This window comes from Rhamphochromis longiceps, linkage group LG8 (genome assembly GCF_057381845.1).
Source record: "Rhamphochromis longiceps isolate RC_006_pf linkage group LG8, R_longiceps_female_GT1.1, whole genome shotgun sequence".
In the NCBI taxonomy this organism is placed as follows: Eukaryota; Metazoa; Chordata; class Actinopteri; order Cichliformes; family Cichlidae; genus Rhamphochromis; species Rhamphochromis longiceps.
In genome coordinates, this window is record NC_140564.1 from 23,829,992 (window position 1) to 23,848,489 (window position 18,498).

Sequence of the window (18,498 nt, forward strand, 5' to 3'; positions counted from 1 at the left end):
TGGGAGGTACAAGACATCGATTCCTGGTACAAAGTTCCTGGTCCGTTGGTAGCTCATTAAAAGTTGTCATTCCTGCTGGGAAACAAAGAGCTCCTGCAAAGCACTGCAACTTCACTGCAGAGGGACAAAGCAGAGGGAAATTAACAGCCACTCATGGCGATGACAGCACGAGAGACCCCAAGAGGGAGCTGAACAATGCCAGGATGGAAAATTAGAAAAGTTTTCTCAGAATCAACATATGCTTGCTACATGCTTCACTATTTCATCTGACCCAAACATACTAAACTATACATACATGTGTGTCCCAAACACTGATTTAACGAATGCAATATTTTCCAAGTCATGAACCGGAACCACAGGAAGTGTGTGCGCTTCACATACAGCAGCTGTGCCATCAACCACAACAGTTTACAGTCTTAGCTGTACTCATTTCTGAGTCATAACCTGTTACATCTGAGCGCACAGACGTGAAACGCGTATTTTTAGATTTACACTTGAAGTCATTTACAATATTTTAAAAGCCTTTTTTATGATCATGTGTCAATTATAGCGTGTCATATTCTCCACACACATACAACCACATGCGTACACAAATAGTAATAGAGTGTGTATGATGATGGCATTATAATTATTAACACCATTTTAGCAAACACTCTGGTGTTGAAAACAGCAGGTCAAAAATAACCAGTGAACCTTCGCACCAGCTGCTGTCCAAATTACAGTATGTGGCAGCTTGATACCCACTGATTTATGTCTTATTATAAATAATACTTTCACTTAATGCAACATGCTGCAAACAAACTCCAACTGCGGGAACAGAAATAAATTAAGATCTTTTTTGTGTTGTATAGAAACAGAAAATCAAAGGAGCATCAGCACTATATCGTGCAGGGAACACCAGAGAGGAAAATGCTTGTTGTTGTTGTCGGCAATAAGCAATATTCTCTTGAGAATTAAAGCTTGCCTGGGGAAGAGCCTGCGGTGTTTCTTCAGTCGCTAACACTTCCTGTTTCACTCCACAACCCAGCATCAACACACAGCTGTGTGCTGCTCAGTGAACTTCAAAACATGCAACATCCAAAAAATGAATAAAACAAAGACAGAGAGGCTGAAAACCAGGTTCAATGGTTTGTGAGTGAACGTAACTTTTTAGATTCTCTGTTTGTTTTTCAGAGACAGGAAAACAAACAGAGAGGCTGTTCCACTCTGTAGGTGCCCTCAGTGACAGGCGCCAGGCAGGGGTGGGTATACTTGTATCCCACCGGTTCACTGCCGGTATTTTGGGGGGTTTTCCCAGTGGACGAGAGCGTTGCTTCCCTGCGCCTTCGGGTCTTGACTGTCGTTTGTGCCTATAGGCCAAATGACAGCTCAGAGTCTCATGCGCTCCTGGAGAGTGCTGCACCCAAGGAACTCTATTGTTCTGTTGGAAGACTTCAACGCTGACGTGGCTGGGAGGGACTTGGAGGAACGGCCTGCTGGATTTGAACCCGAGTGGTGTCCTATCATTGGGCTTTTGTGCTTATCACAGTTTGTCCATAACAAACACCACGTTCGAGCGTAAGGGTGTTCATAAGTGCACATGGCACTAGGACACCCTTGGTCGTAGGCGGATGATCGATTTTGTAATCATGCTATCAGATCTGCGGCCGCATGTTTTGGACACTAGTGAAGAGAGGTGCTGAGCTGGATCAGGTGGCAGGGAAAGATGTTGGACAAAGCTGGTGTATCCAAACATATTGTCTTGATTGTTGGTTGGACTTGGTTGTTTCTGTTGATCTGGAAGTAGCATATTGGTGGCAGTAAGTCAGACTTGTTTCCAGTGGGTGTTAGACGCTACCAGGGCTGCCATTTGTTCATAGTTTTTATGGATAGAGTACTTATGTGTAGCCAAGTGATGGAAGGTCTCCGCTTTAGTGGTCTCAGGATTTCATCTTTCAGCCAAGTGTGAAGCGGTGGGAATGAGAATTAGCACCTCCAAGTCCGAGACCATGGTTGCTAGCTGGAAAGGGTGGACTGCCCACTGTTGGTCAGGGACGAGTTACTGCCCCAAGTGGAGGAGTTCAAGTGTCTTGGGGTCTTGTTAACGAGTGAGGGGAGAGTGGTACTTTTATGCTCAGCTCTCTGTTGTATCGAAATTAGAGCTGAGCATAAAAGTGAAGCTGTCGATTTAACGATCAATATACGTTCCTACTCTAACCAAATATGGTCACGAGCTTTGGGTACCGACTAAAAGAGTGAGGCTATGGACACAAGTAGCAAAAAGAGCTGCTCCTTCGAAGAGCAGCTGGGCTCTCCCGATTTTATATACTGTTGTTTGTTTGTTTGTTTGTTAACTAGTTAGTTAGTTTATTTGCTTGTTTTATTCAATTTTAAATCATGCTTTTTATTTGTTCTTGTTTCTAATGTCTCTGTAAAGCACTTTGAATCACCTTGTTGTTGAATTGTGCTATACAAATAAACTTGCCTTGCCTTGCCTAGAGACAGGGTGAGGGGCTCGGTTATTCGAGAGGGACTGGGAGTAAAACTGCTGCTCCTCCACATCAAAAGGAGACAGGTAGTTTGGCCATCTGACTAGGATGCCTCCTGGACACATCCTAGGTTAGGTATTCTGGGCATGTCCTACCAGGAGTAGGTCCAGCAGTAGACCCAGGAATCGGTGGAGAGATTATATCTCTCGGCTGGTTTAGGAATGTCTCAGTGTCCCCCCCCCCCTCCCCCTCCCCGAATAAGCTGGAGGTCTCTGGGGTGAGAGGAGTTAGGAGTACTTAGACTGCTCCCTCTGTGACCCATGCCCAGATAAGCAGCAGAAAATGGATATATGGATGGTTTGTGAGTGTATTATCAGAGTGTATTAAGAAATAGAAATTTTAAGGCTCCTCAGTCAGGTGTAATGGGTCAAGAACATGCCTGCTGTGCTGTGAAATGTGTTGGTTGTTTTAAAAACTAAATGTAGATGTCCAGCAGCAGCAGCGCAAGTATAGAGATGTGCAGTAATCCATGAAAGCAGGGAATCACAGAGTTCTCCTGGGGAGGCCTAAATAGTGTTGCACTTAAAATGAGTGGATAAATTGATCTTTTTAAATCTTTTAGATCACCTTTAAACTCTTCATACACTGTGCGAACTTTGTGATAAGTAACCATTTTCTCTTTGAATGAAAAATTCATGGCACCAAATATTGTTGAAATAGCTGTGTTGATAAAACATTTTTCCAGCCTCCCACTGGAAAAAAAAAAAATCACCAACAACATGAAAGGTTACAAAAGATACTTGAAGGCCACAACCCAAGTTACTTTCCCAAGCATTTAAGTGCTTTATTTCTCTCGAAAATCATCCTTCAGTCAGGATTCAAGTAACATTTTTCTAAGAGAGAATATTTACTAAAGAGTCTGCAATTTTTTTTCAGAGGTGCACATTTGCGTTCAAATCTGTCTCAGAAATAGAAAATGTTGCAGCTCATCTGATTTCTATAAAGTTCAATAAACAAAATGTGATCCTGATTTTCTTCTGGAATTTAACACTGTAATAATCATCTAGGACCTACTATAAATAACTAGTAGAAAATATTTTTAAATGCTTTGAATGTGAATGTTTTTCTTGTAACACAGAGAAAGATTTTTACATTTGCTATAACTAAGTGTTTCCCAGTTTTGCTTGCACCTTCTGAATCTCTTCACATTGGATATTATACTTTGAATATCATAGTAAAGCTTGTCTTCTTGTCTTTCTGAAAAAAAATTGAATTTTGCCTCGAACAGAAACAGTAACAGAGTTACAGTTATTTAAGAGAACTTGTAAAATGTTCTAAACTAATCAATCATTAATTAAAAAAACAGAAGCAACGTTTAGCAGTTATTGAAGGAAAAGAGGGAGAAGAGCCATTATTAAATTTAATAAGTAATTTTATTATAAATAGGTGGCGTGTTATTTTTTTAATGATTAAAATATATACACCACAGACTGTATCTAAACATGGAGACTGTGACATTAGTTTCTGCACTGTCATTTTAAAGTTAGAATTATGGGCGTTGTCATGTTTGTGTTTTTTGGAGCAAGAAATGAACGTAAAGTTATCACATAATGTTAGCAAGCTCATATTTATTATGTGTGAGCCGACATCAGCTATTTGCTTATGCTTTTTTATATATATATATATATATATATATATATATATATATATATATATATATATATATATATATATATATATATATATATATGCATTTATGATGACTAATGAAAATTAATAGCGGATAAACACGCGTTGAGGTGGTATTGTTTGTCCACCAGAGGACCTTCTGCAACTTCACTGTCATCAACAAATGTGCTTTGAAGATCAACCAGCTGATCTGACCAGAGTCAGGCAGACCACATCTGAGTAAATAAATCACTACACATAACAAATGTTAGAGTACTCCGTTTATGTTTCACGTGAAACAAAAATATCGACTGATAGACCAGGGGTCCGTTCTTCGTACCTCGCTAAGTAAGTTAGCTGGATTTGATTGTTGACGATTTCGCGTGATCTTGGATCGTTCGGTTCCCCGAAGCTCATCCGGGACTTGCTGTCATAGCAACAGAGCCGTAAGCGTAAACCTGCTTGGGAGCAGGTTCACTTTATGTAAACAGGATTAGATCGTGGCCACTCAGGTATGTCCGCTTCATTTATACGAAAGCAACAGCGATATTTTACCACTGTTATTCCATAAATAAATATTATCAATGTAACTAAAGATAATGCAGTACTTGATCCTTTCATTGATTTCATACAGATACATACAGGTCATTTCCTAAAAAAAGGGAAATGTACTATTAATCATTCTATTTCATGTATTTGATTATTTCAGATGTAATTCATATTTTAGAGTAGTAATAGTAAATTACTTCGTGTAATCAAGATGAGAGACCACGGCTATAAAAGCGAAGGTGGATTTGGGAAGTCTGTCGCAGCCATGTCCTGTCCATATACGCGAGCCACCCATTGCGGAAGGTGCAAGATTGATAAGGAGAGTTTTCAGAATTCAGCATATTGCGGGATAGACAGGATCCTTTAGCTCAGCGCGACAGTGTGTGCATTGAGAGATATCGATTTTCCCGTGAGGATATTATTTACTTAACCAACTTGTTGACGAGGGGGTGCAGGACCACCACCTGTCTTTTGTTGCTCTGCCCTTTTCTTGGTTGCTGTTATAAACAAACAAACAGATTATTTCAGGCTCTCTTTTCAAGAGACTAAAAGCAATATAAGTGATAAATATTACCATGCTGTAGAATATTCTTATATTTCACTTTTACTTGTTCCCATGTTCTAGTGGGTCCTGTCGTGGCTCTAATGTGAAAGAGGATATAATGTAATATAATATAATAAATTTACCCTACTGCCTACTGGTGTTGGCCAGAGGGGCCGATGGTGCGATATGGCAGCCTGGCTTCTGTCAGTCTGCCCCAGGGCAGCTGTGGCTACAACCATAGCTGCCTCCACCAGTGTGTGAATGTGAGAGTGAATGAATAGTGGCATTGTAAAGCGCTTTGGGTGCCTTGAAAAGCGCTATATAAATCCAATCCATTATTATTATTATTATTATTATTATTATTATTATTATTATTATTATTATTAAATTACTTACGAGTTTAATTTGTCAGCAACTTTCTGCCAGCCCTCTCTCCTTGCTTTTGCAGCCTTTGCAGTGTTCCCTTGCGTTTTAATTAAACTCTGAAACTCCTGAAATCCCTCAATCAAGAGTTCTTGCTCTGCTGCCGAAAAATACTGAGCGCGCTCCTTCGACATTTTCGTCGACCAATCAAAGGCTTGCCGATCAATGTTTCTACTATCGATGCGTAGCCCCTGTTAAGCCACCCAGTGATCTCACATTACTTCATCCAGCTATACTAATCGTCAACAACAGGTGTGTTCGGAGAACCGGAATAGCGAGCTCAAAGTTGGCGCGATGATTTGATCTTGGATGTAGTAAGCGAGGTACGAAGAACGGACTCCAGAATATCGGATTTTTAAAAACACCCGATATCAGTATCGGGCTTAAAAGTAGTGTATCATTCAGGCTGTAGTAATAATTTAACTAATATGTACATTTAGCCCGAAATACAATTAAATGAGTGAATTATATAAAAATCCATCCACTGCACAGTTGTTGGTAAATTAGTACATTTTTTAATTCATTCTCAAAAAAACATCTTTACTCTAAAATTGGACAGTTTAACAAGCAGCCTCTGGGAGACAGACTGGAGTTTATCTCAAGAAGCTTTTGGGGGAAGTTCAGTTTTGGGCCAAATCTTCCAGCCCTGGGGGTTACTGATTATTCCTCATCTCCTACTATTGCATTTATTTTTTTACTTTTTAGTTTAATCATCACATTTTAATTTTAATTAATTAAATATATTGTTTGCTGTTTCCTCAACACAATTTCACTTTTATTCCATCTCATGAAGCACTTTGTTTCTAAATCTGTAAACAGACAATCTGTATTATGTTTGCAGGATTGGTGATGTTGGCAAGACTACAGTAAAACAGCAAAAGTAGTAGTTTTAGAAGTGGCATGTGTTTCCCAGCAGAGATTAAAGAATATAGGTCATAGCATCCTTGAAGCTATAAGGCAGTAGCTCAGTTTTTTGGCTTCGGCCCACTGCTGTATTGCACAGATGTTAAAATAATCATGGAAGTTAAAGCACATAGAAACTGGATCTTCTCCTAAACCCTTGGCAGCTACACACAAGTGCTCAGTTTGTGTTTCGTGTTGTATACATTGCCCTGTAACTACCAGCGGCATGAAACCTGATCCTCTGTTTGCCTGACACTGGTCCCTGTATATAGGGAGTGCATCTGATCTGAGCGCACTGACAATGTTCTTTCTGAGCTTTGAAAACAATGCTTCCATCCTTGAGCATTTTGGGTCAAGCCACTCGGGAACATCTCCCTCTGCCATCCTGCTCATCTATTTGCACTTATTTTGCATTTCATGATTCTCTGATGTGACAACAAATTGATCTGCTCCTGTTAGACAGAAACGGCATGTTCTGTCCTGTAATGAATAAGAGATTTTTGCACCATTATTCAGATATTAAATGCCCACAATCAAAACATGCAGCGTGGAACCCCAAATCCCACAGTGGCTTAGCCATGATTTAAGCCATCTTGGAAGCAGCCCAACCACTCTCACAGTGAGGCGTAAAGAGCTTAGGGTAGGCGTGGATGGATGTATCTCCCCCCCTCCCAGCTTCTTGCTGTCTGTCTCAGCTGAAATATTAGTTTGTTGCTTTAAAATTGTGAGAAAATGACAACGAGAAAAAAAAAAAAAAAGAATAACCAAATAGTCTTTGCTGCTGTGGGTGTAAGAGAAAAAAATCTTGCTGCTGAGCACAAGTGATGACTCAACTCTCAGGCAGCACTTCAGAGAGGAGGGGTCCTCACTGAGAAAATTCCTCTCACGTGTTAAAATGTAAATCATGGCCTGTGCTGCAGCCGAAAGGCTGGACATACAATAACTGCAGCAGTCCTGTGTTTTAAAGGTTGAAGGAGCTGATCTTAAAGTGAACATTTAAAGTTCCAACATGTTGTATGATCAGTAGGTAACTCATTTTCTTTAAGTGGCCACGGTAGTAAATTAAACTGAACTCGCCGAGGGAAAAACTACTTGAAGTATCAATCAAGAGTTTCATGCCTCTTTTACACCTGGCTTTCCAGAGACAGGAAAGAGAGGACTGTGATTAGTGATGGAGACGTAGTGAGCTCAACAAGCAGCTGCTTAGTCATTGTGTAGCTAATGACTTTTAATGGAATCTGCCGGCCAAATTGAGAATTTCTCATCATGAAACCGCTCGCTGAATGGATTCTAGGGATTGGGGGGAAGAATGTTATCATAAAACCCTTCTCGACTATTTTAAATACCACGCCACTTCACTAAACTCATTATACTTGACTGATTGTTTGTGCCTAATGAGAGCCTGCTGAAAATGTGGTGCCCAAACATAGACAGGTTCCAAATTAGAAACGCTTGCGCCACCCCCACCCCCTGGAGGAATGGTAATTATCACACCTGATACTTGCTGGTGCCCAAAACTAATGGTGTGATTGCTGCAAGAATTTGGCCTCACGATCGCAGAGGGTTAAGGATCAAGCAACTCTCAATCTGTAGACTCTGCAAGCACAGATGGCCACAGGTCAAGATGACCTCAACTAAGCATGTCTAAGGACCACTCAGATCTGTCTGTGTGCTGCACTGAAGGCAAATATTAATGACATTATTATCTACACAGACACTCAAAACACCACCCAGAGCAAATTCGTAACCTGCATAAATGTAGCTAATATTCCATAGTCAGTGTTTGAATACAGAACACAGGAGATTCACTGCTTTTTTGTGTTTGTTTTAATCTGAAGCAATCCAAAAATATCAGCAATGACAGGGTTTGATTTCTGCTATGTGAGAACACATGAAAGTAATTTAATGCATTTAAGTATGTAGACATGGTCAAGATGACCTGCTGATGTTCAAAACGATAATGAGAACATAGAAAAAAGGTGATTTACAGGACTTTGAAAGTGGCATGATTGTTGGTTTCAGACTGGTTGGTCTGACTATTTCCGAGCAGAGAACGGCCAGAAGGAAACAACAAAAGAATAACAGAAAATATCAAGTGAGCAGTGAGTCGTTGTAAACATGACTTATTGATGTCAGAGGTCAGAGGAAAATTGTAAGACTGCTTCGACCTGATAGGAAAGCAACAGTAAATCAAACCAACCTATGTGGAAGAGCATCTCTGAATGCAAAACATGAGATAGACTACAGCAGCAGAATACACCTGAGAGCTAGAAACAGGAAACTAAGGATACAATTTGCAGAGGGTAACCCAACCGGCATAACAGAAGACTGGAAAAACATGGCCCAGTCTGATGAGTGTTGAATTCTGCTGGCCCATTCGAATCAGAATCTGGTGCGAACATGAAAGCATGGATCCATCCTGCCTTGTATCAAAGGTTCAGGCAAGCTGTTGTGGTGTAATGGCGTAGGGGATCATTAGCACACTTTGAGATCCTTAGGCAAAGTCTACCACAGTATTGTTGTTGACCATGTTGTTGACCCTTTATGACCACATGATCCATCTTCTTATGTCTACTTAAAGCAGGATAATGTACCATATTACAAACATCAAATAATATCAAACTGTATTCTTGAGAACAACTTTATATACCAAATGACCAACACAGCATCTTTGGGATGTGGTGGAACAGGAGAGTCACATCATGGATGTGCAGCCAACAAATCTGCAGCATCTGTGTGATGCTATCATGTCAATATGGACCAAGATCTCTGAGGAATGTTTCCAGCAGCTTGTTGAATGTATGCCACAAATAATAGAAGCAGTTCTGAAGGCGATAAAAGGTCCAACCGAGGACTAGCAAGGTGTACCCAATTATGTTTGTGTGTGCAAGAGTTTAGTCCATAATTTCTAGGAAATTCTTTAAAAAAAAAAAAGAAGATTTTACTCGAATCAAGATGGTACTAGTGCAAAGTGTGGCGTGTTAGTTTGACTTCATTTATATACAATAATGACTTACCAAGATGTTCTTGGTTTTAACTAGGAATGAAACAAAATAACTTCAGTCTCACATGGCATTGTTTCCTTCTGTAGGGGCCTGACAAAACAGGCCTGGCAGCTGCTGTCACCCGAAAATAGCGGCAGGCTTAGAGACGGGCAGAGAGCCGAGTGACGCTGCCACGTTGTTCACTCTGTTGTACTGGGTGCGGTGAAAGTCACACATGATCCCGTTGGCACCAGAGTCCACAGGTGGCAAACAGCGTCCTGTCTTTGCTACAAGGCCATGGGCGTGTTGAAAGAATATCTGTTACATACAACGATACCAACATCCTAACCTAAAGCCGAGAGTCAACTGGGAATGTCAAGAAAAGGGCACGAAGAGTGAATGCTGACTCCTTTCGTGCTGAGCCGTGGAAAATGTGTAACAATAAATCAGCGCTAACAATGAATTCTCAGTCATGTAAAGGATAAGCGCGCCCATGACTTCTGAAAGGCACTCTGAATATTTCTGCTGAAGCGGCACCATAATCGGCAATGAGAGAAAAGAGCAAGTCCACACGAAAGTGTTTAGTCTTTCTCTCTCTCTCTCTTTCCCCTTTTTCACTCCCATCAGACAAAAAGCTTTTCCATGTAGCGGCTCAATTGCTGCAGCTCACGACCCTCTCAGAGGAGGAGGAGGTAAGTGTCCGCCTGATGAAAATGCCCTTCTGGCCCACCTGTAATTTCGTTCAGTGCTGCTTTCTCCCCTTGCGGTTGCGATATCAAATCTAGCGGTCGAGCCAGAAAATAACTCTTTCACCCTGTCACCCAATATGACTTCCTCTACACACACGCTGACCCCAGAAAACCTAGACGACTCCAAATTGTGAGAACTTTTTGTCTGACAGCTGGTGATGTTAAAATTAGAAGTGACCTAGCTGAAGCTAGCACCTTTTGCTCACGGCTTAACTTGTAGAGGTTTAAGATGGGGAAAAATTGGCCATCATACACTTCCGCTTGCCAGCCACAACTTAGGTATCCGAGAGGGGTGGAGCTGACTGAGGAACCCAGTGATACTGCGCATACATATGCTAGCTACTTGCCAATCATACCAAAAGCCATACTTCGGTTTATTAGTAATGTGGACAGTAACTGACACTAATAGGAGCAGTAATTTACAAAATGAATATGTTGTATTGAATAAAACCTGAAACTAGTGACTGAGCCCATTATATCATTAGAAAAGTCTTTTAACCAGATGTGTTTTGCGAAGGGGTTGCCCCCTGCTGGGTGACAGAAAGAAGTTTTCACACTGGCTTCCCTTTTTAGCCATGGAAATCTTTTACATACTGCACAGTCTATGCCAGCACACTTGAGTATAGCTACTACCCCCATCGGTCTCTCCCCCTCACCTCTTAGCTCACCAAGTTCCACCCTTTGTCAACAGAGCACAGGCATGCTCACGAAAACGAAAAATATGCTAAACTCAAAGAGGACTTCCAATAATGACTGTTTAAAGAGTTTTAAAATGCACGAGTCGAGTGTGGTTTGTCTGTGTGTGTGTTTTGGGTTTTTTTTTAAATGTGCAAGAAGTACAGTAGTACTCACATGCCAAATGTTGGTATGTCTCGGCAGCTCAGCTTATTGGACTGTAACAACATATGGCATGCCAAACAGAGACTTGTAGCTACTGTATGTAAGAAACTTTTCCAAAAAAAGGAGTTATAAATAAACAAAAACAGCTGGTGTTTACCTGCAGTACTTTATAGTCAGAGAATTCATTCAAGTCTAACTTAAATGCCTTCGACTCTGTTCAACCTGTGACTGGGGTTAAAGCGCAAAGATTGAAAACTTAAAAGCACCAGAGGTCATTTTTGGGCGTCCAATAATAGAAAACCTTTCTCTGGCCAGAATAATAGCTTTGTGACATCCAAGCCCCCCCTGTGGACTTCTAGAGGCAAACACACATGGGCTAAATGTCACTCAGCAGGGTCCTGTCATTTAAGAGAAATCAGATTTTCCTTCAGAATACACAAACTTGGGCCTGGCTGTGGTGCATACTTTCTATCTGAACTTTCTTGAAAATTGTAGTCTCAAGGGAAATACAAATAAGAAATACATCCATAACCTGCTTCTTTATCCTTTTTGGGGTTTTCTTTGGTATAAGTATAAACTGCAGCCAACTGTTCAGGCCCCGAGGGGCGTTTGTTTTGACGTTTGCAAGCAGCAACGTGATGACATTTATCATGAATAGGGAGGGTGGTCTTGTGTGATGCAAAAATGGATATGGTGAGGGAAAATCCAATAAAAATAAACTGACAGATGGGATCCAATCTAGAAGAAACCCACGGCTTTACATACATGTTTGCTGACCTGAATTTTGAAAACTAAACAAGAGAGTTCACCTTAAAGCGCTTAAAGATCAGAGACTAGATCTCCTGCAGAAAAAACTTTACAGACTTAAAGGTCACCAGGAAGTGTCCTCTCTGCTAATCAAACAGCCCTAATGGCAAGGTTTGATCTTTTACAATCTGCTGAGGCCAGTTGGGCAAATGAACACTGGGCTTCTTCAGCTTCCGCAGGGCAGCTTGCACCTGTCTGTCACTCAACAGTCACAGTCAGAGGTAAACATTCAGCTAAGTCTACAGTGATCTCGTCTCCTCTGTGTAATCTGTTACATTTACCTAAAATGTGTCATGCTACAGATGTCAAGGCCCCTTAGTTGAAATGCCCGATTATAGATAGTGAGGGAAAAAAGCCACAACCATCAAACTCAGTCACTCAGAAAACCAAATGTCTTGTCATGTACTTTAAACATTAACCAGCTTTGTAACCTTTGTGCTCTGACATACTCTGTGTTTGTACTGTAGAGCTAATTGAACAGAAGCCCTCAACTGAAATGTATGATTTATGTGTTTATTTTTTTGGCCTTGGGCTTATCAAATATAATTCAGCGATCAATTTTTTTGGTCTTTTAACTTTTAACTTGTGGTCCGCATGTTTGTGTATTTTCGTGTCCATGTTTTTAATTTTTTGGATTGCTTATTTGTCTTTTAGTTCTTCTTCTGTACATTTTGTAAAAAGGCTTTGGAGAGCTATACGGCACGAGCAACTGAATCTTCATGCAGCGGGTATCAATCTGCTAAACTGAGATTCAGAAAGTTAAATTAAAATTGCAAAACACTGCAGGCATCCTGCAGCTGAGCCTTCTTTTTTGCATAATCCATGCCTCAACTGTCTCAATTTATCCACTTCAACTTCAGCCACATTTACACTTAATAATGTAGTCAGGTTTAATTAGGAACAGCAAACTGGATTGTTCATTTGGATTCATATGCACAACCACTAATTGATTTTTTTTAATTTATTCATTTATTTATTTATTTATTTTGGAGAGGTTCAAGTTTAAAATTGGCGGATTTACTCTTTGCTGGCTTTTATTAAACAAGACTGCAAATAGAAAACAGCTGGAAATAGCAGCTCAAGATACATGTAAATGTAGGATCTTTATACGACAAATAAATACACAGAAGCACTCACTTTTATTTAAGCTATTCCTTGCTCTTACTCCCCAGTAAAACTGCTCTCAGATGGCCTGGAAATAAGCTTTAATGCGCTCCCTGAAAAGGCTGAAATAGAAAACACACATCTGCCCTGTTTAGGTAAGCTGCAGTTGCCATGGTTACAGACGAGCACTTGCTAAACAGTTGTGTCAAGCCATCATTGAGACAGAGCACTTGAGCTGTGCACGCACACACACACACACACACACACACACACACACACACACACACACACACACACACACACACACACACAGAAGCAAGCAGAGGGAAGCGTTGGTGTTTTAAAGTGAAAAACAAGGAAACAGAGAACGGGGAGATGTTATTAGCAAAATGCTGCTGTCAACATACACCACCACTAGTCTCTGCACTCAGTCCACTCTGGGGACAATTTGAGTTTCATAATGTTTGACGGAAGATGAACAAAATGTGCCCCTTGTTGCTCCAGCCGGGAGCAAAAAAACGTGATTTTATCAGCTGTCACACACTCACACAGACTGTATGTAAAAGAGGGATAAAGCCACCGTGACATCATCCACTTGTTCGTGAAGTCCCATTTTGACACCACTAATATTGCAGACATTTATGTCTTAAACAATTATAAACAGGTGATTTGTAAAAGGGAGGGAGGTAATTTCAAGGCTGTAGCCGTATATTTAAACATGGGAGTCTATAGGAATGACTTGCTTGTGGCCCCAGCCTCAAGTCTCAATTCTAAGTAGTTTTTCTTGGGTTCTTCTGATTTGGCATCTTTTTCCAGATGTTGCCACTTGATGGGCGTGTACATCAACTCAAATCCAGGGTCTATATTTTTATTTAGATTTAAAGGAACATTTTCTTGTAAGCACGACACATTTGAAGCACACTTTAAAACAAAAAGACTTGACAAAGTGTTCTGAATCAACTGAAATATTTGTGAATAAGTGAACAACTTCAGATAAGTGTCCAAATAAAGATGTATTCCATCTTCTTAGCCTTCCAACATGATCAGCAGTTTAGTTTTAGCCCACAAATATGAACTAGGCGGATCATTAATATTCCACATAACAGTTTAGTGTACAGCTCGCCCGGCGTTCAAGATTAACAACCTCCACACGTCGAGCCAACTGGAGATGCTGCATCGCATTTAAGGAGGTAGTTGAAAGTGGGATCAAGCCCGAAGCACTGCGTCAAGCTCTGGCACAGTGCTCCCACTCATATCATCTCGTTTCATCACTCCACAGTCGCAGTACTTTAAATGCTGAACATTTACAGCCAAATCATTATACAGTGTTGAGAAATAATAAGAATAAACCTATAAAAAACACCACAGCAAAAATTTCCCTGATTGGATATCGTGTGGCAACATAGTTCAGTACACAAGATGATAACAGGTGTTTAAGGGATGTGTTCTCCATCTAACCCTGTGAGCAGACACACCAGGCACCATTGCATGACCAAAAGCTATTGTAAAACTGCACATGTCCCTCCCTCCTTCCTTTCTTTGGCATCTGTTTCTCTCTGCTGTCCGAGGTTATTATGGGGTGTATGACCTTAATACATGCCTTAAATCTCTCTGCTTTGTTGCCCAGGCTTTGTTTGGATGTGTAAGCCTCACTGTCTGAGAGAAAACCTACCAGGAGATACACCCAATGATGCGTTTATGGGTTTGACAAGCAAAAATAAAAGCAAGGAATATTCACACATGCCCAGTTTGTGCCTGCTCTGATGCAGGTTCCTCTGGCTTGTCCTATAATAACAAATGTTTTTCACAAGACAAAAATACTACAAGGGAGCTCAACCAAGTGAATTGCTGTCATCAGTAAGTCTGGGAATGATTATGATGGGCTGTCACGCTTCATCTCACCGACATCTTAACCAGCGGCCTGCTACGTGTAAGCCTAAGTAGCTGAAGATGTCAATCAAAAACTGAACAAAGGATGATGGCTGAGAATGAGCTTACCAGGACTCTTCCTGTCAGCGTCTGAGCAGATATCATGACTCCGGCCCAATCTTTGACCGAGGTCATCCAGCCCACCTCGCTGGCTGCGGCATCATCCTTGTCTGTGCGTTTAATACCATCGCCTGTGGTGATCCGATGGACCTCCTGAAGAAATAAAAAGACAAAAACAAACCCCAGTATTGGTTATCAATTGCTGCAATACAGTAATTGAGCCCTTGAGCCCTGTAGGTCAATGCTCTGACCTATAACAAGTGTAGCTTTGGACTCTTTTGGGTGTCAATCAGGAAAAGAAAACACATATATGTCAATGGAAAACCAAGGACACTGCGTGCTCATAAGGTAGCCACACATTTAAGCATACCCTGCTGTTTATTTTACAATAATTGTGACAATAATTTGCATATTAACTTATGCTGTTTGAGTTGAGAAGAAAGAATCCAGTGATTAGATTTACAGAGCCAGTAAATCAGCTGAGAAGTTATTTTTCTTACACTTGTAAAATCAAACTTTTTGCAACTAGAGGGGTCACATCCTGCTGGGCTTTAAAATACCAGGAGGCTACATCCAACTTTGATATACAATTTCTAGCTGCTGCCATTAATTAGATTAACTGTAAAATCTGTAAATAAATAAATAAATAATACAAAAGCACAGAGAAAACCCCAACAATCAGATGACCTCACAGGAGCAAGCACTTGGCAACAGTAGGAAGGAAAAACTAATTTTTAACAGGAAGAAGCCTCTATGGAAACCAAACCACACCAATGCATCGTGTGTTGTGATGGCAAGTTTTTACAATATACACTGATTATTAATAGGATAACATTAGATATTACGTTAACATTAACTCTTACCACCTACAGAGCCCTGAAATTTATTAACAGAATTTGGTTACAAAAAGTAAAATACATCATTTCTAATCTAGGGACAAGGTGCGAGGCCTTCAGAACAAAGCTAAGCACACATGCATACAGTAAACATACACAGACAGCAGTAAAGAGACTCCAGGAGTGTATCCATGGCAGCCACTGAGCTCCTGGTGTTTCTGCTTCACTGAGTGGGCTGCCTGCCTGCCTGCCTGCCTTTCTGCCTGCCTGTCCATCTGTCTGTTTGTCTGCTGGGACTGGCATGATTCACAGAGCAGGAAATCGAGACAGGATGCAGAGGTTAGCCATGCTCCCTGATGAAACACCCCACAGCCCTGAGGCCAACACAGCTCAGACTCTTTACCTCATGACATCCTACTCCTCTTCCACCTTAATGGTGTCACACATCGCACTCTCTGAGGCCCATTCCCTTCAGCTGTTCTCATCAAATACAATTTGCTGATGCCGCGCATGTACGGGAGTTGGGGAGAGTTAACTATTCATTGTTCTTGTGGGCAAATGGGCACGACATTTTTACATTACAGTTAAAAAACTAATTAAGTGGAAACTGTCTGCTATTATTTAAGATTCACATAATAATCTTAAAAAGAGAAAAAGAGAACAAAAAATGTATTGTTATGAGCAGCAGAGTCTCTAGGTTTGAGGTATGTGGATAAAAATAAGTAATTAAATGGTTAAAGCCAATCATTAATACTCTACATGTATCAGCTTAGAGCTGCACACTTCTCAAATCAACAAATGACTACCTCATTAAGGGCCTTTTTTTTTAATAAGAGTTTTCAAATCACACCTTATGACTCAAGCATTTGACTAAAAATAAACCACAAAGTCCCTGCTCAGCGTACTGATGAGGCATGTCTCTTCAGGGGATAAAATCCACTGACATTTTTTAAATTGGCCACAAATCCCGAGTAAAGACCAAAACTAACAATGAGCTCATTCCATTAACAAGTATGCTGTGTACCTTCCTGACGTCAAGCTTCACTGGTGGTCCAGAAACACAGAAAACGAGGCGCACGACAAGTAGGTGCACACCCCGCCACCGTTATGATCACCACTGCACTGCTGCCATAAATACTCAGCGGAGCACGGATGTATATTAATCAACGATTGGAAATAGTCCCAAACAGCCATTCTGTAAATTCAATTTGAGTAATGTTGCCTGGGGATAAAACCCCAGCTGCAATTACTGAGGCCTTTTTAAAAACTTGCGCTTTATTATGCTCGTTAAAGATTTACATCCTTAGAATTCAGTCATCGTGAGTCAGTGTCGCAGAGAGGGTAGGATATTAATCAAGAATCATTTAGGCTTTGTTGTTTGTCTTTTGTTTGGATTGATTGAAAATGTAAAAGAGTGAGTTACCCTGACTTATCCTTTAACAGAATAAATTGGAGGTCTTCAGCTTAAACGCAGGCTGTATGCAGGCAATTCTTGCAGGAGATGATACAACTGGCTAGGGCTGCACGATTAATCGTTAGAAAATCGCGATCTCGATTCATACTTATGTGCGATCTCATTTCCAAATGACGATTAAAAAAAAAAAAAAAAAAAAAAAAAAAAAACACAACAACAACAACAACAACGATTGTACCGCATTTTGATGCGGGACGTAATCTGCATGAAAACAAGCGCTCACTCTTCCTGCTCAACAAATGACAAGGGCGGAGCCTTATACCACGTGGTACAGAAGCTGTGCCGTGTGATGCTAAAATTAGCAGGGAAAAAACAACGGAGAGCACTTCAGGGATGACGAGAAAGTGACAGGAGAAAATCCGTCCCGGTCAACCACCCAAACATCAATAACGGGAACCTCATACAGCGCTTCCCTATACACGTCGAACTCCCGCAGGCACAAAGAAATTGGAGGCTATTACTTATCACCTGACCAAAGATATGGCTCCCATCAACACTGTGCAAAACGAGGGATTTAGGAAAATGATCAACACCCTAGACAAACGCTACACAGTGCCGTCCCGCAACTATTTTTCTATTGTTGCACTACCTGCTCTATACACGCAGCGTCGAGCAACGGTGGAGACGGAATTTCAAGCAGTACAACATTTTGCAGCAACAACAAAACGTGAGACATTTGTTGTTTTTATGTTTATTTATTGTTTTTTATGTTCAGTCTCAACTGTTACGAAGTTGATGTGCAGTTAATAAGTGCAATAAATATTTATACTGGAAAAGAAAATCGTGAGAGAATCGTGATCTCAATTCTAAGCAAAAAAATCGTGATTCTCATTTTATGCAAAATCGTGCAGCCCTACAACTGGCCCTGTCCTTCACATTGAAATCTGTGGCTGTCATCAAAGTAACAAAGCATTTATTTTTGTAAAAACAGTCACTATAAACATTTAATATACTTTTTTTTTCATTTTAAATGGCAATTCATTAGTAAATCACTGTTTTCTGTTATGAACACCTACTAAAGAAGTGAAAACAGCCTATGTGATAGTTCCTGGTATAGGAGGTGTCATCGGGCCCACGTAACTGTGTGATACTGAGGAAAAGGGAGAAATAAGTAGCACAAGTGCCCCTAGAAATAAATCTCAAGCAAGTTAAGTCATAAA

The 18,498-nt window shown here is 40.6% G+C and overlaps 1 protein-coding gene across 9 annotated transcripts in view; it reads right to left on the reverse strand.

Moving 5' to 3' along the window:
* LOC146663719 (calcium-activated potassium channel subunit alpha-1a) overlaps window positions 1-18,498 on the reverse strand; it is a 101,091-nt gene that overhangs the window by 69,933 nt on the left and 12,660 nt on the right. For all 9 annotated transcript variants that reach the window (XM_085416588.1, XM_085416594.1, XM_085416593.1 and 6 more), the window contains one exon: window positions 15,038-15,181. In XM_085416588.1, coding sequence (XP_085272714.1) covers window positions 15,038-15,181 — 144 coding nt within the window. The remainder of the gene's footprint in view (window positions 1-15,037; window positions 15,182-18,498) is intronic.